This window comes from Pinus tabuliformis, chromosome 3_2 (assembly GCF_031772625.1).
Source record: "Pinus tabuliformis cultivar Carrire ecotype Pingquan chromosome 3_2, CPIR1, whole genome shotgun sequence".
Classification (NCBI taxonomy): domain Eukaryota; kingdom Viridiplantae; phylum Streptophyta; class Pinopsida; order Pinales; family Pinaceae; genus Pinus; species Pinus tabuliformis.
In genome coordinates this window covers 282646740-282667671 of record NC_142302.1, presented here as the reverse complement: position 1 = coordinate 282667671, position 20932 = coordinate 282646740, and the positions used below count along the sequence as shown (strand labels likewise).

At 41.4% G+C, this 20932-nt stretch overlaps 1 protein-coding gene across 1 annotated transcript in view; it reads right to left on the bottom strand.

The window, feature by feature from the left end:
• Positions 1–20427, bottom strand: part of LOC149180728 (immune-associated nucleotide-binding protein 1-like) — a 199271-nt gene extending 178844 nt beyond the window's left edge. Inside the window, exons 1-2 of the mRNA XM_089413972.1 lie at positions 20196–20427; positions 18502–18742 (exon numbers count right to left, since the gene is read on the bottom strand). Of these exons, the coding sequence (XP_089270098.1) occupies positions 18502–18742; positions 20196–20427 (473 nt within the window). The remainder of the gene's footprint in view (positions 1–18501; positions 18743–20195) is intronic.
• Positions 20428–20932: the final 505 nt, after the last annotated feature.

Sequence of the window (20932 nt, the reverse complement as noted above, 5' to 3'; positions counted from 1 at the left end):
TTGAGATATGTTCTAGGGCAACACAATCTTCAAGCAAACCCTTTTCATCCCCAGCGGAGTCGCCACTATGTTAGCACCTAAATCTGCCTCAGGCTGAAGGAAGGAAAAAATTAGGGTAACCACAAACCACGCTCAGTCTGGTAGCTAGCCCTACCAGAGCAGGAGAGGGCTCTCTCCGAGTCACGCTCAGTGAATAGATAATCGAAAATGGTCTGAGATGACTTACAATGCAATATTTACCTTAGGCTAGTAAGTGAATAGGGATTCTGGAAACAATTTTCATGAATGACCGAGCTTCTGGGATGTTATGGGACCAGCGCTCAGCAAAGAACAAAGAATTTAATACAAAGGCACAGATTATTTAGTGAGGCAAGGTAGGCAGAAAATGTAACAAGCTAGTTTGAGGTATCGCGGCATGAATAGATTGCTGAAGAAAGTGAAAAGGGAATAGTGACATGAATCCTTTTCAATAGAAGAATAACACTGAGCATGAAATTTTCCCACAGGCAGAGCAATAAAAATTGGATTCTACCTAATCTCACTCAGAAAATTTCACTGGAAATGAGCATGAAATGAATTATGAAACATAATGAAATACATATGAACGCATAAGAAATACATTTGCTACACTCATGACCACAAGAATCTCATGAAATAGAGCCGCTGCCTTTCATTAATTCTCTGTCAAAAATACACAGTGAAGAAACAAAGTTTCTTTCCCACAGTCTCCCAGAAGTTACAAGCCAACCAACCCATTGCAAATAACTTGCATAAAATATATAGAATGTGTGAGGAAGAGATAGAACGCCCAAGGGTTGGGGAGTTACTCGAATCATTGCGAAATGGAGATGGAGAGCCAACCATCAGCTACAGGTGCAGCGCTACCAACATGACATTTGGCTGTGGGTTACTATTAGCCTTCCTTCGCCACTTGGATAGAAGCCAATCTGGAGAAAAAACTCTTTAAATTCTGCCTTTGGTGCCAAAAAACAAAAGTGTAGATGAGCGGGCCCACTTGGAGAAGTCGCGAACCGAAATTTCGCGAAACGGAAGAAAATTGGCAGTTTTTCCTCTGTGCGCCGCGCCATTTTCTCTGTGCGTCGCGCTACTTTGGGGCCTGTTTTGGGGCACTTTCAGGTGTTCAAAATGTGCCCAAGTGGGCTTGTTGGAAAGCCTATCCTATCTACTTTCTAACCCCACTGGAATTTTCAAATTTGGTGCTCTTTTCCCCTCCAAATCTTCATTCTCCCAAGACTGCTTTCTGTGTGTCAAAAAAGTGGCAGAGAGGCCATTTTTGGGTGTTTTTTGACCTTTAGGAGACCCAGATCTTGTCAAAATTTCTTGCCCAGACACCAGTAGTCGTGATTTTCCATGATGAATCCAAAAATGCAAACCATTCCTCGATTGGAGCCCTAGAATTTTAGTGTCGCGCCAGTGGCGCGGCACACAGGGAGGAATTTCTTGTTTTTTGTCCAAAAAATCACCATGTGACCAAAATTTGCCCAAATTTTTTGAAATTTGGGCTGGAAGTTCTCTATAAGGTGCCATGCTGAGCCAAGGAAGCCTCAGCCAATATTCTAAGCCTATCTTGCTCTTTTGCCCATTTTTCCCTTCTTGTGGATTTCCTCAGTTTTGCTTTTAAACTCCTTATCCGGGCCTGTGCACTCATGTTTCACACCCTGTAACAGAAAGTCATGTGTCTCAGTAGAGAAAGGTTCTGATCGGCTTTGTCCAGCATCCTCTTCAACTGCATGTTCCTGATCTCGAGATAGGCTTCCCGATCCTCATTGATCGCCTGCTCCAGTGATGTGGGCTGAACTCTTCTCCTTCGAGGAGCTTGGCGATGCTCACGAATGTTTTGAAGCTCCATAATTGTCTGCTAGTCCTCCAGCTGCTTGTTTCTCTGCTCCAGGTACTTCATGTTCCACTTGGCCCTTTCTAAATCAATGGACAAGTCTTCAATCTCTGATTTCTGCTCCCGGATGATCTCTATAAGCTCTGCATTTGTTGGTTCTGCATCTGTCTCATCATCATGGAGGAGAACAAACTCGGTCTCTCGCTCACCTGGTGGCCCTTCCTCCTGTACTGGCTCCTTGCCTTTACCCTGCTCCTGTGATTTTGATGTCGGAAGCGAGGCCCCTTCCACCCTGGGTGGAGATAACACTCGCTTTGCTGCTGTAAATAAGGGTCTACTGCCTTTCTGATAGGTGATGTATACTGACATAGTGGCAGTTTCATGTAGCTCATACTGATGAGATGGGCCCCCTACCTCATGCTCTGCCTCTAAAACTACCTGTGGAGCGTTGAAGAAGTCATGGGAGATGAAGTCCTCCCAAGCAATACCCTGCAATCCCAACTGATGGTCCACCAAAATCCGTATAAGAGCAAAGTGATAAATGCTGTTGAGCTGTTGTCGAGGGGTCTTGTGCTGCATGAAATTCTTCATCCTCTCTATGTTCCTGCAGATGAAAAATGGGAGGCTCATCATCCGCACCCTGGTGAAGTGCATGAGCAACCTGATGTGATATGCATAAAGGCGAGAAAACCTCCCCTCACAACTGAAATACTTCATGATCAATTTCATGAGCGGGGCATACTCATCCCTCAAAAATCTGAATGGAAAAACTCTGGTGAGCTGGCTCAAACAACAGTTCTTGATGTAAGGCTCATAATGATGCCTCTCCACCTTCCTTTTCTTATGCCACTGTTCCCCAATGTTTGGTATTCCTGTTGCCACTGATATGGTTTCCGGTGTCAAGGTGAAAGTGACCCCAGCCAAGATAGATCGACCTCCTTGTAGATGAAGTGCAAAAAGGCGAGCCAACTCGTGATGGACTCTGACATTTGCCACCCTTTGACAAAATTCATAACATGCCAAGTGCTGGAAACAAGACATGGCAAGTGGGCATGTCTGCAGCTCAGTGAGGGTATTTGGCTCATCTCTAAGATGTCTACCACTCCAGTGATGTCTCCTATGGGCCCTCTCTCCTGAAGATGTGTCACTGTGGGTCCCCTCCTCATACTCTGATGAAACTTCTGATGCCATTACTGCTGTTTGTACCCTGAGTTTTATGCTGCCCTCTGAATCCAATGGAATGGGTAGATGCTCTGAAAATCTGTCACCAAGGGGAAAATAAAACAGGGAGTATTAGGAGAGGAATGATGAAATGGGAATAGGGGCTAAAGGTTGAGATTTATCAGGGATTTGGGAGTGTTTTAGGTAATTGATGGGGTAGGGTTTGAATTCATTTTGGTAGCTTTGTTACTATAGCATAAACCCTAGGATCAATGATTTTCTTTGTTTCCCTTTTGTTTGCTTTACAAAGATTTTTTGCATTTGATTCATACTCCTAAACCATCCTACTCTTTCCAAGTTTAATGCAAGAGTATATGTAGGTTGCCTATCTTTTCAAATTTGATGAGCATCCAAATTTTTTAGGAAAATTTATTGTTTTTTGGGCTTCATATCTCTGTACACTGCGCGCACTGCCCAGTGTGCTGCGCGCTTTGAGTGCGCCGCGCCAGTGGCAATTTTACACTGTGGCCAGGCTCCCAGTGCGCCGCGTGCTCTGAGTGCGCCGCGCCTCCTCGTGTGTGCGCCTCTCACTGCCAAAGTTTCCCTGACTTGCTAGGAAGAATAGGGGGAGGGTTTTAGTGGTGGATTTAGGGTGGGTTTCTTAGGAAAAATGTTGAACGGGAGATGAGAAAGATGAGGGGTGAGGGGCCAAATGGAGTGAAGTGAAACCTTGGTGGCATCGTCACAATCTTGCAACCCCATCTATCGTTTTTCTTGATGATTTTTTCATGGTCAACCTTGTGCTTTTGGGGTACCATTTAAACGTCTCATGCACACCAAATCATTGAAAAATTTGAGAGAGAAGAGGTGTCAACAGGGCCTACCTCTTGATTTGCTAGCCTTCACCGAGATTTGAAATGATTTGCAATGTTTTTATGCCCCTGGCTGTGTGTGTCGCGTGCCAAGCCCAGTGCGCCGCGCGCTGGGTGTGCGTTGCACCCTTGCAAATTTCCCACTGCGGGCTGGCTACGTGTGCGTCGCGCCCTCTGTGTGCGCCGCACTCCTTGGTGTATGCGCCGTGCTCCTTGAGAACCAGGTCTCACTCACTCAAACTCTCCAAATTTTGCTCTCTTACCTTTGCAATGTCTCTCCCACGCTTGCAATAGCACAATGGCTTTGATTTAGGCCACAACAAGTATATATAGGCTTGGGAGAGATGGGTTTGATTTTTTCTTCCTTGAAAACCCACTTTCTAATGTTGAGTTTTGCACTTTTTCATTGACCTTCAAACACACTGATTTTCACTTTCCCTTTGACATTTTGGCTCAAATGATGAAATTTTAGGCACCTTTTTGCAGGGACTGTACGATAGAGCATTGGGCCATGTAAATCATAACTGCATCTGAAAAGTCAACTAGTGATTTTTTGAAAAAAATTTGTCATAATTGACCTTGTTTGACTTTTCTTCAAAACAGAGTTTTGAAGAAGAGTCGAAGTCTCTTCAGGTGATGATGAAGCTTTCTGAACCATAGCCGTGTAAGGCCTCCCTCTGGCCTGCATGGCTTGTTCTTGACATGTTTTCAAAGACCAAATTGATGATTTCCTAGACCCAATCATAAAAAATGACTTTGTCTTGTAAAGGACCAGACCTAGACTGTCATGAACTTCCTTGATTATGGACCAAGACCTGAGCCAGCAGGGGCCGGACATGAGGGAAAATGACTAGCATGACTTTCTCCTTCAGATTATGGCATGCCCCCTAGCGGAATGCAGCTGAGTGGATGGAGCGGGACACCTAAAAATTGAAATGCACAAAGAGTTTTGATCTCTGACGGAGGGCTGACCAGACTGACTCTAACACAACCATTCACCCAAACTCATTCACCCAAACAACTTCACCCGAGTCACCACACGACTTCACCCAGGTCACCACACGACTTCACCCGGTTCGCCTGAATGACTTCACTCAAGTCGCCCAACAACCTCACCCTTGTCGCCTGAACGACTTCACCCGGGTCGCCTGACGACCTCACCCGGCTCGCCCGAACGACCTCACCCGGTTTGCCCAAACAACCTCACCTGAGTTTCCTGCCTAACGACCTCACCCGCGTTCTGCCTGAATGACCTCGCCCAAGTTCTCTACACGAGTTTTTCACCCAAGTTTTCTACCCGAGTTTTTCACCCGAGTTTCTCACCCAAGTTTTCTGCACGAATTTCTCACCCGAGTTCTACCCGTTGTGCGGGTTCATCTGCAACCGCAAAACTCCTTGATCGAACTCGTGTTGATCGAATGATGGTCGTTTGCCTCCAAACACCCTCCAATATATACGAGCGGGTGGCGGGTTATGTCACCCGGCCAACCCACGCCCAACGCCCAAGCTGACTCGTTCAACATGTTTCCTTCGCCTGAGTGGAGGGTCGGCCTGCCCAACTCATGGGACTGTCCTCTCAACTCGCCCAACATCGTATAAACTCACCTCTTGGTTCGCACAAGTCCTTCGCACAGTGGAGTCGCCCTGCCCGTCGCATGGACCGCAAGTCCATACAATAGTAATCGAGGATGTTAAACATTAATTGAGCTACTTTTTACCTTTCCTTATCACTTATAATTAAAATTTTTAATCACATATGGTTTCACCCTCTTATTTGGCCTCTTCCCGAGGCAAACAGAGGTGAACCATATATTATATGCGTTTTAAAGGTGTTTTATTAATCGTATAAGATCAGCAATGTTAAACATTAATTGAGCTACTTGTTAACTTTAATTATCACTTATAATCAAACTTTTTAATCACATATGGTTTCACCCTCTTATTTGGCCTCTTCCCGAGGCAAACAGTGGTGAACCATATATTATATGCATTTTAAAGGTGTTTTATTAATCGTATAAGTTCACAGCTTAGACTAATACTAACATTAGTATCCATTGTTAAATGTTATGTTATATGTTATACTCATTTGGGTAACTGGCTATGCCATATAACTTGGTTTTGACACCTACACAACATGCATTGCTCTGCCTTATAACTTCCACCTACACACCATGCATTGCCACCTATAGTTCCAGTTTCACCTAATGTTCTAGGACCTTCACTTTTCCTATTCTTTGGTCTTCTTCAGATGGATAGGCTGAAGAACCCTGGGTGGATAGGCTTGAGGATGCTTCTTCAGGTGGATAGGCTTCAGGAAATTGAATCAGGATCTGTCCGAGCCCTACTGCTTTTCTCTTTGCTCTTGGTGGTTACTGTTCAACTTGTGAAGCAACTAGCTCTCCAATGGAGGATGCTCGTGGGTAAACTTAACTTGGAACTAGGTCTGCTATTGGATACGGAACCTGGAAAATGGAATCTAGAACTCTGGTCATGGGAAGTTGGAGCTTGAATTGGCTATTATACTGTAGCTTTAGCTCGGTCAATTTTATATGCTTGGACTCACAGATTCCTCATTTGATAATTTTCAAAGATCACGAACAATCAAACTTGCAACATGCTCCCAAAGTAACCCTTTCTTTTGTTGTTCGAATAGGGGAAACAATGAGGAAAGAAAATACACACATTCAATTATACATTGACCAAGAAAGATTCATAACTAGCTGGAAAACTAAAACTGAATTCAAACACACCCATAAATGCACAGGATTTACGTGGTAAAACCTTGACAGGGTGTCAAGGAAATGGGGCAAGGGATTGGAATCTCTATTAATTCAACAATGGTTCTCCACGATTACATTTCTCGGGCATTCACTAGTTTTATACCAGCCACCTCCGTTACATAACTGTTATTTCGATATAGAACTAACTAGTTACATTTTACCCAAAATTAAATAATTCGTTGTCAAACTAACAAACTCCACCTTGACAACAATTTTCTTAATCCCTTGCCCACACCCATTAATCATCTTTTCTGCAAGCCAAGAGAAGCTAAACACCATCGCAGCTTCTCTATTGTAACTAGCTTTGTGAATATGTCTACACAATTCTCTCGTGTATGGACCTTTTGAAGAGCTACTTTTCCGCCATTGATCACATGTCTCAGAAAATGATACCTTACATCAATGTGCTTGGTTCCACTGTGATAAGCAGGATTTGTAGCCAAGCGAATAGCACTTTGACTGTCACAAAGTACATTCACTTTCTCTTGCGTCCTTCCAATCTCATTGAGCAGACCATTTAACCAGATTGCTTCTTTACTGGCATCTGAAGCAGCTATATATTCAGCTTCGGTAGTGGACAACGCAACTGTTTCTTGAAACTTTGACATCCAACTAATTGCTCCACCTGCAAGAGTAAAGACATAACCTGTAGTAGATCTTGTTTTGTCCAAATCACCTGCATAATCAGCATCTACATATCCGCAGACTGATCCTTCACTACCATTAAAGACGATGCAATGGTCACTTGTGCCTCTTAGATATCGAAGCACCCATTTCACTGCTTGCCAATGTTCTTTACCTGAATTTTCCATGAACCTGCTGACAACTCCAACTGCATGTGAAATGTCAGGTTTTGTAGATACCATCGCATACATTAAGTTGCCTACAACATTTGCATATGGTACATGAGACATATACTGCTTTTCTTCATCAGTTCTAGGACTCAAAATCGAAGAAAGCTTAAAATGGGAAGCTAGTGGAACATTAACAGGTTTCACATTGTTCATAGAGAACTTTTCAAGTAATTTCTCCACATACTTCTGCTGTGATAGCCAAAGCTTACCATTTTTCCTGTCTCTGTGTATCTCCATGCCCAAGATATGTTTTGCTGCTCCAAGATCCTTCATATCAAACGTCCTGGAGAGCTGAGCCTTTAACTTGTTGATCTCTTCCATGCTTTTGCTTGCAATAAGCATATCGTCAAAATACAGAGCTAAGATAATGAATATGCCATTGAAACTTTTGAAGTATACGCAATGATCATACTCACTTCTTATAAAGTTATGGCTCACCATGAAGGAATCAAACTTCATGTACCACTGTCTCAGAGACTCCCTCAGACCATACAATTATTTTCTGAGCTTGCAAACTTATCTTCTGCTGTGACCTTGTACAAAACCTTCTGGTTGTTCCATATATATCTCTTCATCCAAATCACCATGTAGAAATGTCTTTTTAACATCTAACTGTTCTAACTCAAAATTAAGTAACGCAGTTAGTGCCAACACATTACGAATAGAAACAAGCTTTACAACTAGAGAAAAAATCCCATAAAAGTCTATACCTTCAACCTGAGAATACCCTTTTGCTACCAGTCTCGCCTTAAATACCTTTCGATACTTCCATCAACTTTCCATTTCAGTTTGAAGACCCACTTGCATCCAACAACACTTCTCCCTTCAGGAAGCTCTACAAGATCCCAGGTATTGTTCTTGGCTAAGGAATCCATTTCTTCTTCCATAATTGTTTTCCATTTTTGCTATCTGTATCATCTACTACTTCCTGATAACAAGAAGGTTCCCCATCTTCAGTAATCAAAGAAAAAGATGATGCAAAATCTTCATACCTTTTGGGAGTTTTTCTTTCCCTTGTAGACCTTCTTAGAGTGACTGGTTGCTGAACTAGTTCAGAAACTTGAACTGGTTCAGAAACTTCAATGGCTTCCTTTGTGTCTTCAACACCTTTTTCTCCAGAAGTCTCTCCTTCCTTTCGACTGTCACTGAAAGGTCTAGCCTCCAACTGAACTCATTGATTTGGCGATACCTATTCATGTTTAATTCTTTCAACATTTGATTTTAAAAGAGAGGATTCATTAAATGTTACATCTCTACTAATGACTATCTTCTGCAATGTAGGATCCCACAACCTATATCCTTTCACTGCATAGTCATACCCAACAAAGACATAACATTTCGACTTTGGATCTAATTTTGAACGCTGATTTTTTGGAATAAGAGAATAAGCATCACCGCCAAATATCCTCAAATGTGAATAATCACAAGACTGATCTGTCCAAACTTATTCAGGAATTTTACAATTAACTACTACTAAAGGTGATCTCTTAACTAAATAACAAGCAGTAGACACTACTTCTGCCCACAACTCCTTTTGCAAGTTAGCATTGCTGATCATGCTTCTGGCTCTTTCCATAAGAGTTCGATTCATACGCTCAGTAACACCATTTTGCTGAGGAGTATAAACAACAGTTTTGTGTCTAATAATTCCCTCATCCTTACAGTATTGTTCAAATTCAATTGAAGTGAACTCACCACCATTGTCAGTTCTTAAACATTTAATAGATTTTCCTGTTCTTTTCTCTACCATTGCTTTAAATTGTTTAAAGGCATTTAATACATCAACTTTCTTTTTTACCATAAAGACCCAAACTTTACGGGAGAAATCATCAATAAACGTTAAAAAATATAGAGCACCTCCATATGACACAACAGGGGATGGTCCCCACAGATCAGAATGAATATAGTCTAAAACATCTTTACTATTATGATTTCCAACTTTAAATCTCTATTTACATTGTTTTCCATACACACAATGTTTACAGAAATCTAACTTCAAGGATTTCAGATCGGGAAGAGATTTACATTTCATCAGTATCTGAAGACCTTTCTCGCTCATATGACCCAATCGCTGATGCCATAGACGAGTACCTGCTTCTTCCTTTTCTGACGCAACCACTGCTTCACTAACCTGAGTACTTCCTTTTAACCTGTAAAGATTTTCGACCTTTTCTGCTTTCATAACCACTAGGGCTCCTTTAAAGACTTTCAAGATGCCATCCTGACCTGTAAACTTATAACCATCTGAATCCAACACTCCCAAAGAAATCAATTTTTTCTTCAAATCAGGAACATGTCTAACACTAGTTAATGTTCTAACTATGTTATCATACATCTTAATCCTAATATTTCCCATCCCAATAGTTTTACATGACACATTATTACCCATGAACATAGAACTGTCGTTTACATTTTCATACGAAGTAAACCAATTTCTTTGTGGGCACATGTGATGAGAAGCACCAGAGTCTAACAGCCAGCTATCTAAACCCTGAGAGACATTACATTTAGGTGAAGTTTCATCTATGATACATAATTCTTCAGCAGATAAAACTTCATCTAACATACCTGAATTGACCTAATTCGCTTCCTTCTTCGGGTTATCGGATTCCTTTCGTTTCCAACAGTCTTTCTTCAAGTGTCCAATTTTATTGCAGTGCCAACATTTTTCCTTACACTTCTTTCCCTTCGATTTCGATCTGGAAGACCCCCTTGGTTTTTCTCCTCTTTCCTTTGAGCGTCCTCTAGCTACCATGGCTTCTGATGCAGCTGTTTCAGTACTGGATTTCCTTCGTACTTCTTCAGACAAGAGAGCTCCCACGACTGATTCAAACTTCAAAGAATCAATAGTGCTCAAGCTGATTGAAGTTACGAAGTGATCCCATGATTCAGGCAGAGAACACAACAAGGTTATGGCTTTATCTTCTTCCTGTATTTTAACTTCCATATCTGTTAGTTGACATATAAGTCTATTAAAAACATTCAAATGTTTTGCAATGTTTGAACCTTCTTTCATTCGAAGACTGTATAACTGTCTTTTTAGATAAATTTTGTTGGTTAATGACTTTGTCATATAGAGTTTTTCCAGTTTTCCCCACGATCCTGAAGTTGTAGTCTCTTCAAAAATATTGGAGAACTTCATCCGCCAGGCATAACCAGATGGTACTGAGAGCTCAGGCATCCAAGTCCTCACAGTCTGAAGTATTCATGGTTGCAGGTTTCTTAGTTGCCCCATCCAATGCCTTGTGCAACCCTTGTTGCACAAGCAGATCCCTAACCTTCAGTTTCCAAAGAGAAAAATTGCTCTTTCTAGTGAATTTCTCCAACTCAAATTTTGCATTCGACATCTTAGCCATTTTTCTATTTTTCCTCCTAGGGTTTCACTCTTTCAGTCTAGGGTTTCAATCTTTAGTCTTTCAACTAGGGTTTATTTCCTTATTTCTCCAAGAAAATTTTTTCAATTTAACTGGAAAAAACCCTTTAAACAAGAACTTTTTTTTCTTTCTTTCAATTTAAAAAAAAAAAAAAACTGTCCTTTTTCCCTTCAATTTACTCACATCCACCCTTTTATTTACTTTCTGAGGAAAAGAAAAATTTCTGAGACAAAAATTTATTTTTTTTAAGAAAATACCCGGATCCACATTAGCTGATTAGGCTCTGGCAACACGCAGAGCAGAGTGTCTTCTTCAGGATGTACTTCCTCTCTACTCCAGCATGCAGAGAATTCAGTGGATGAGACAGGTTCAGTATGCACTTCCTCTCTGCTCCAGCACTTAGAACTAGTAGCACTTCTGGCAGCAACTGTGGCAGCGTACACGACAAGGTTCTGGCAGCGACTCCACAGTTTCTTCCTCACAAATAGATGGCTCTGGACGTAGAGATTTTTGTCTTCACGCAGATGGCAGTGGCTCTAGTATTTGCAACTGGTCTATAGTTCCTCCTCATGTAGAGAAGCACATGGCCTCTTCACGCTCCTTCACGTCATGCAGCTTCCTCTCTTTCACGGAGCAGAGGTAGAGATATTCAATGCAGGACCAGCACCACGCATTGACAGCTCTGGCACACAGAGGCAGTATTCACCAACACGCAGGCATCTTCCTCTCTTTCATGTAGCAGAGATATTCAATGCAGGACCAACACCATGCATTTACAGCTCTAGCACACAGAGGCAATATTCACCAGCACGCAGTACGCCTTCCTCAGTCTCTGGTATGCAACAGCACCACGGTTCCAGACAGAGCCAACAATGGCTCGGCCTCCTCGCTGCCTCACTTCTTGACAGCCTGAACAAGGCCAACAATTGGCTCCAAGCAGACTCCTTGACGGCTGCACACGCAAGGTTTTATGTTGCACGCAACCTTCCAAGTGAGCAATGACTCCACCGGCTAGCACGCAGTCTTGCCAGCTCTGGCTTCCTTCCTCGACGGTTTTACGCAGCCCTTTGTTTTTTTTTCACAAACATTCGCCTTGTATTCAATGTCAACGCTCCACGAGACTCTGGATAGGGGCAGAGCTCTGGCTTCCTTCCTCGATGGTTTTATGCAGCCCCTTTTTTCCACAAACATTTGCCTCCAACTCGCTCTGATACCATTTGTTGTTCGAATAGGGGAAACAATGAGGAAAGAAAATACACACATTCAATTATACATTGACCAAGAAAGATTCATAACTAACTGGGGATATATCTGTTTGTAAGCATCAATAACCTTATTTCAAAGTTTGCCCTAGATTACTTTTTAAGCCAAGTTTTGAGCCAAATACTTGAAACAGAACGCAAATGTTAATGCATAAACAACCAAATGTTAATGCATGAACAACCATTTTGAATAGAAATATGTATAGTCACTGACAAATATGATAGAACTCTCATTGAGGTATGTTAGAACTCCCACTGATTTATTTGATCGTATTCAATGGCTACGCAGATTAAAGTTCTGATCCTTTCACCTGTACAGATATTCTGTTAACCTGAACTGTAGGGTCTTAGTGACAACGAAAATCCAACTTACATTTAGTTTTCTACCAAACAATATTGAGCTACTTGCCAAGCAATATTGAGTTGTTTGGTAGCCTGGCTGATATGCTTCCATCTGTAATGGACACATGCCAAGATGTCTCAACAATTGTTGATATGCTTGCACCTGTAATGCCAATTTGTTATGTACCCACCTGATCGAGCTTGATAATGATGAACAAATAGATCCTCTTGGCACATTGGCTGAATTTCTGGAATTGGCTTTACTTTTTCACCACCCTAGATTTATAATTCAATGCGTGTAGGGTGTGGGGTGAGACAATATGTTTAAAATGATGTTTTTGTAAAAATTTTAGTTGCAGAGTTCTATGGTGATAGATGGGCTTGGGTGAGCAGAGTTATCATAATTTAGTTGCATAGTTCTATGGTGACAGATGTGCCTGGGCAAGCAGAGTTATCATAATTCATAGCCTATGTGCATACCACTATGGTTCTGGGCTGGAGCATCATGGAAAGCATCCTTTGATCTCCTTCCAAGCAAGGTGTCACAAGACATTGATGTTCCAGCAACAAGCCAAAGTGACTATGCCCAGCAAGAATCAACACTTGGGCTTGTCAACCCGACGGCTCCCTGGTCAAAGCAGGGACTAGCTGAGATGCAACCTCCCTTGTTAATACAATATACCTGAAAGAAGATTGAAAGAACAAAAGAATGATTCATTAGGAAATAGGTTACAATGCTCATGATATAGCATTACTGGGTGAATATCCCAAGGTAATGCACCATAGTGGTGATCAATGAGAAGACTCAACACCTACAACAAGTTCCGGAGAGAACTAGCCAGTTGCGAAGTGAAAGAAGAAGCAAATCAGGGAGTAAATCATGCAGAAGAACTAACCAGTTGTGGAGTTAAAGAAGGAGCAAATCAGGGAGTAAGTCATGCAGAAGAACTAACAAGTTGCAGAGTTAAAGAAGGAGCAAATCAAGGAGTAAATCATGCAGAAGGAATCTTGCATGTAGTCCCATGCTCTAACTAAGAGTTCGCATGTAGGTGTGTAGTAGTTCCAACACCCCCCTTGAACACCACTATGGGGAAAAATAGAAAATGGGCCCTGGAAACTAAGGCCAAAGGTCACCCAAAATACAGTGCAACTTGTACTAAAATTGAGGAAAGAGAGAAAACCTCATGTGAAAAACACCCCCTCAAAATACAATGTAATCAAAAGAAAAGTGGAAGAAAAGACAGTTGCTAAGCAATTGTGTCCTTCACTCCAAGACAATCGCACAGAGAGCAAAACTTTTGCTCAGTGAATGTCTTGGTGAAGATGTTTGTAGTCTGTTCTGCTGAAGGATAGAACTGCAAATCAATGACCCGATCATGTACTAAGTCTCTGATGTAGTGCATATGGATCTCTATGTGCTTCGTCCGCTACCGCTGTACTGGATCCCTGCAAAATTTGAGAGTGCTCTGGTTGTCACACCAGATGACAATGGGCTGGTGGAACTGGATGCCCAACTCAGTGAGGAAGTGATGTAGCCACAGAGCCTGAATGGTGATGTTGACTACTCCTCTGTACTCGGCCTCAGCTAAAGAGAGAGCAATAGCAGCTTGCTTCTTGCTCAACCAACAGATAGGGCCAGATCCTAGATTGAGTGAATATTCTGAGGTGGACTTGCGATCAATGTTGTTTCCCTCCCAATCAGAATCTGTGAAGCCAAGGAGATTTAATGCAGTGCCTGCTACATAGTGAATCCCGAAGGTGATGGTGCCCTGCACATATCGGAGGATGCGCTTGGCAGCATTCCAGTGTAGCTCATGCGGCTCCTACATGTATCTGGAAACTACCCCTATTGCATATGAGAGATATGGTCTGAAGTGGGTAAGGTACAATAAGCTCCCCACTAGCTGTTAGTAGAGAGTGCTGTCAACTAATGGAGTGTCACCTCCATCCTTAAGGCGGACCCCAGACAGAAAAGGAATCAGTGCTGGCTTGCAGTGAGTCATGTGAAATCTCTTGAGGAGATCTCATGCATACTTAGCCTGGGAGATTTTGATGCCTATGGCATCCTGGCTAATCTCAAGACCAAGAAAGAAGTGTAGTGGACCCATGTCCGTCATCAAGAACCTATCATGCAAGGCCCTCTTGACTGTAGCAATGGCTAAAGCCGAGCTGCCGGTGATTAGGAGATCATCCACATACAAAACTAAGATAAGAAGAGAATCATGTGTCCTGAGAATGTAAACATTTGGATCAGGCTTACATCTTTCAAAGTTTTGTGATAAGAGAAAAGAATCCATCTTCTCATACCAAGCTCTCGGGGCCTGCTTAAGGCCATAGAGAGATTTCTTCAGTCTGCAGACCAAAGATGAATCCTGAATGAAACCATGTGGTTGCTCCGTGTAAATCTCCTCTGATAGGTCTCCGTGATGAAAGGAATTCTTCACATCCATCTGATGTACTTCCCATCCCTGGGCAGCTACAATGGCAAGTGTAAGGCGTATGGAATCCATCTTTGCTACTGGAGCAAAGGTCTCGTCATAATCAATGCCATGCAATTGTTGGAATCCTTTAGCTACTAGCATTGCTTTTCGTCTGGTGATTTGCCCATCTGCAGCACTCTTGGTCCTGTAGACCCATTTGCATTAAACAAGTTTCCTTCCTGAAGGAAGGGGGACCAGATCCTAGGTCTGGTTCTAGAGGAGGGAGTTATACTCCTCCTCCATGGCGAACTCCCAAGATGGATGCCTAGCAGCCTCAGCATAAGACTGTGGATCAGAAGACTGAACCAAATGACAATGCCAGGATGGCAATGGTTCAGTGGTAGTGAGGACAAGAGGAGGCTCAATAAACTTTGAGCTAGTCCTCTATAGATTAGAATTATCCCTCACAAGACCATTTCTAGTAGCTGGGTGGTCTTGTGCATATATCTCACGTAAACTCCTTGTTCTCTGATTTATGACAAGGGAATTTGATTCACTGCTGGAAGCCCGATCTGGGCTTGGATGTGGATCATCATATGCATGCACTAGATTTGTATCTGAAGACTCTGTCTCTGCATCTGCATGCTCTACCACGGCATTTGCATGCTCTGTCTATGCATCTGAGTGTACTGAGTCATCTTCTAAGACATGAAGTAGATAAAAGGTGTTTGCATGCGGCAATTGAGGTGCATGCGAGAGACTTTCCTCAAATTTGACACTTCACTCAATGATGAGCTTGTCCGTAGAGGAAATCAAGAGTCGGTATCCCTTCACACCATCAAGGTATCCAACAAAGATGCACTCAATGCTCTATGGATCAAGAGCTTTCCTCTTTTCAGAGGGGATCCTGACCCATGCTCGGGAGCCAAAAACACGGAAGTGGGTGACCTCTAGTTTAGTGCCGCTCCAAGCCTCAAAGGGGGTCTAATCCTTGACAGACCTATGAGGAGATCTGTTCTAGATGTAGTTAGCACAATTAAGTGATTCAGCCCATAGCTTATGAGGCAATGACTTAGCATGCAACATGCAGGAAACCATCTCTTTGAGAGATTGGTTCTTTCTCTCAGCAACTTCGTTCTGCTGCGAAGTGTATGGAACTGTGTACTGTAACTGTATGTCGAACTCAAGGCAAAGGTTCTGAAGTGCTGTGTTAACATATTCCCCCCCATTGTCTGTACGGAGGGCTTTGATCTTTCTCTCTGACTGTGTCTCAACTAGTGCTTTGAAATCTTCAAAGTGCGCAAAAACTTCAGATTTGTTCCTGAGAAGATACACCCAAGTATACCGTGAGAAATCATCAATAAATGTAAGCACATACCTTTCTTTGTTGATGGAAGGATGAGGAAAAGGCCCCATGAGATCACTATGGATCAGATCTAGAGGAGAGGATGCTCTGTGAGTCTTGCCAGTGTCAAACTTTTCTCTAGGATGTTTGCCAAGGACACACCCTTCACAAACTCCTTTGGAGAAACTGATATTTGGCAAGCCTTCCACCATCTCATGCTTGCTTAGCTGCTGCATATACCTATAATTTAAGTGACCAAACCTCTCGTGCCAAATCCTACTACTATCATCAACATGTGTAAGCAATAAGGAGGATTCAGATTCAATAAATTCAGAAAATGTATACAGTCTGGCTCCATTGTTTACCTCACCGGTTGCAATTTTGGAGCTGCTATGTAGGTCATATATGTTCACTGCATCTGGAGTGAATTCCACTCTCTTTCTAGTGCCGAAATGAGTGATCTGATAAACTAAAAGCAAGTTTACCAAAAGTTTTGGAACATGAAGCACATCTTCAAAGCTTCCATGTAAAAGTCCCACTCTACCTTTTTCGGTGACCTCAATAGGTGAGTCATCTCCCATGAGGATGGGAGGTCCTTTGCATGCATCCCAAGAGGAATAGACTTCCTTTGCAGCAGCCATATGATGTGATGCACCAAAATCTATAATCCATGCATCAGGGGAAGAATTAATTGCAACTAAAGCATGAAAATTGTTACCTTTCCCGTGTGGCGGATCCTCAGTTTTCTTCTTGGCACCCTGAGGGATGTGGTCCCCAAGGTTGTGCTTCTGAAGGATTTCTGCCATTTGGTCAATTTTTTTCTTCATGCAAGAGGATTCTGGATGGAATCCTCTTTGACAATAGGTGCATCTGTTTCCTTTCTTCCCTTTCTCATTTCTCGAGCCGGAGGAGTCATTGAAGGGCTTGGTGTACCCTTCCTTATTTGGATGGGAATGCGCTTTTCCCTTGTCTTTTTGCTGCTAATTGTTCTGATTTGAATCAGATCTATGATTTTTATTGTGGCTGCCATCATGCATAGCAAGTGCATGCGCTTTTGGGGGTTTGATTTTCCCTATGCCAATGAGTTTATCTTGCTCAAAAGTAAGGGACTCCATGAACTCTTTGAGAGAAGGCATAGTGTAGGATTTACCTGTTGCGAGCCTTACTGAATGAAATGTAGACACAAAGACGAAGTATTCCAGTCTGAGCTTTGACATAATAGAGAGAATTTGGCGACTCTCCTCCTTGGATTTTTCAATTCCACAACCCTTGAGTTGCAGCAATAGATCATTATATTTGGTGAAGAAGTCTTGAATTCTGTCATATTTCCGTGGATCCAATGATAGTAGCTCCACTTCGAGTAGATTTCCTTTCATCTCATCCTATTTCCCGTAGAGTTCTTCAACCTTTTTCCAAATCTCATTGGGAATATTGCAAGTAGATAGATGAAAATGCAACTCTGGAGAGATGCACATGCATATGGATCCGTGGGTCTCATCCATATGGTTGAGGTACTTGGATTTCTCTATGGCTGAAGTGGGCTCCACTTCTGCAACCATGGTAATCCTGTACAACCCTTTTTTACGAAGGTATTGAGCCATTTGTTCCTTCCATTCATGATAGTTGTACGGTGTTAGGATCGATGCTTTGGAAAACTCCATTTTTCTGTCAATTTTTTATCTCCAAGCTGTAATACCTACAAAATAAAGTACTGGTGCACCTTTTATCTAGCAACATGTGGGCTCTGATACCATGTAAATGTGTTAGAAAACCTGCACAGATGAATCTAGCTAGTAAAGGTTGAACACACAGCTTTGTAGAGCAAAAACACTAAAAGAAAATCGAAAGAACAAAAGAATGATTCATTAGAAAATAGGTTACAATGCTCATGATATAGCATTACTGGGTGAAGCTCCCAAGGTAATGCACCATAGTGGTGATCAATGAGAATACTCAACACCTACAACAAGTTTCAGAGAGAACTAGCCAGTTGCGGAGTGAAAGAAGGAGCAAATCAGGGAGTAAATCATGCAAAAGAACTAACCAGTTGCGGAGTTAAAGAAGGAGCAAATCAGGGAGTAAATCATGCAGAAGAACTAACCAGTTGCGAAGTTAAAGAAGGAGTAAATCATGCAAAAGGAATCTTGCATGTAGTCCCATGCTCTAACTAAGAGTTTGCATGTAGGTGTGTAGTAGTTCCAACACAAAGCACATTGAATAAAAGAAAATAAGATACTGGCCTGGGGTATCAATCACTTTCAATTTTCTGCCATCTTTCAACTGCAGTTGTTGCAATTCACAAGTGCCTCTAATGATGGAAGAATCGGAGCGACACTGAAAGGCCTTGTGCCCAAGTATGGAATTACCAGTTGCACTTTTACCATTTCCCGTGCGGCCTACTAACACTATCGTGGAACCTACTGGTACCTCCTCCCCTCCCTTCCATTCTATCGTTTCAACTTTAGCAAGCAATGACACTGAAAGAATTGAGTGTGAAGTGATTTTAATTGGTATTAATAACAGAATATAGTTGCTTCCCACTTAACGCACAGCCACTTGACTGAATACAACATAAGGAATCACTTTGTAGCTGAATCGCATCAGAGTTTAGAGTAGCCAATCAGTGTGTAGCTGGAGTGCCATTTATAACATTGCACATCCTGCGACTGATTAAGGCGTAGCGAATCACTTTGTAGCCAAATCGAATCGCTCTTTAATACATTCCACATTCCTGAATACAACGCAGCGAATAACTTTGTGACGGAATTGCATCACATTCCACATTCTTTAACTCAATACAATGTAGCGAATCACTTTCAAATGATGACAAGTTAAGTTTGGAAGTGCTCAGTTTTTACTATAAGTTATTTTTAGCTTTCTGATGTTAAATTTTTTTTTTTTTTTCTTTGAAATTGAAACAAGTGTAAAATTATAGATTTCACAAGTGTAAAATTATAGATTTCACATATATTTAAATTTACCATTTTGATTTTGAATATGCTTTAAAATTGTTTTTGTTTTCTTAATCTAACTAGTATGGAAATAGGTTAAAGGTTTGAAGACATTTGGGAAGAGCTAAAGTCTAATTCATTTTATACCACCACCAATAGGAAAGACTTTTTACACCCAAGTATGGTATTTATGTTAGCTATGTTGTAATATAATGTTTAGTATTTTTATTTAGTAAAAATATTTAATAAAATTAAATAATTAAATATATTAATGTAATGTAATTTAAATATTTTAACTGGGTCAAAATAAAATAAAAATAGAAAACAAAAAATAAAAATAAAAATGGCACATGTTATTGACTCATGGTATTGGGAACCCATAGTATTGTCCCGTGGTATTCATGTGGAATGTTTATTTTAGAAAGAAAAAAACAACTTTTTATTAAATAAAAGATGTTACATAGTCATGATACTTATAGTATATGTGCCAAAATAACTCTGAAATACATTGCAAATGCAAGGCATTACAATCTAATCCAACAGGCATAAATGAAGACATTACAGGGACCAAACAATAGGCCAAAAACCTTGGCTAGAGAAGTTTCTCAAACAAAATAAGGGCACGCACACCGACAATGAAAAACAAAATATGGAGCATAATCATAAGTCCAAAATGAGCCACATAACAGGTTTGAAGAACACCCACATAATATACTACCTGTGCACAAACAACCCAGGTAGCCCTCAAGCCCATAAACATGGTTGCACAGAAACTAGGGAAAAAAGCACCCAAAGCAACACCAAATGTAGTGATGAGGCCTAAGATAGGTCAACAATATGTTGATTATGCCATAACACTCCACAACAACTCTAGAGAAAATGACCACAGGTGCATTAGGAAGACTGAGTCTACAGGAACCAAGGAAACGATCAGAACAAATCCCATGCGGATGCAACACGGCCACCACATACCAATGACCTGAGACACCCATGCAAGGAGAACCCCCTATTGTGTATAGTATATGCCACACAAGAGAAATATTTACTATTGCTCCATTGTGAAGGACAACAGTCACTACCGCTTCCACCTTCAGAAGTTCTTTTATCAGGTGGCAATTTTTTCCTGCATCTTCAAGCTCCTCGCCTGCCACCACAATGGACCCGCAACCTCTGGTATTTCTGCCATGACCAAATCGACATCCTCTGACCATGCCAAATCAGAAAAACCCTCCCTAAGTTTCCATTTCGATATCTGTCAAACTCTCGAAGCCTTCGATCTCTCAAACCCTCAGCGCTCTCAAATCACTCACCCAATCGATAAAGTATATCAAAACTTTCATATTTGAATGGAGAAATTAAACCACCCTAGATCCATCTTAACTCTGGATCTATGAAGCATCGAGAGGGATCAAATATCTTTTCACTCTAAAATTAGTTTGCATAGCAAGAGATTTGATCCCTCTCGATGCTTGGTAGAGTGAGTTAAGATGGATCTAGGCTCATTCTATATAGTTTCTTTGAATAATAGTGATGAGTTCACCTGCAATAATAGGTAGTGATAATTATAACACTACTAACTTAATAATTAGATTATGTTAAGTTTTACCATTATCTTTATTTTAAAAAAATATTGTAATTAAATATATGTATAAATATTTAACTATTTGCAAAAGAAAAAAAAATATTGTAATTAATTATAAATATTTAAAAGAAAAA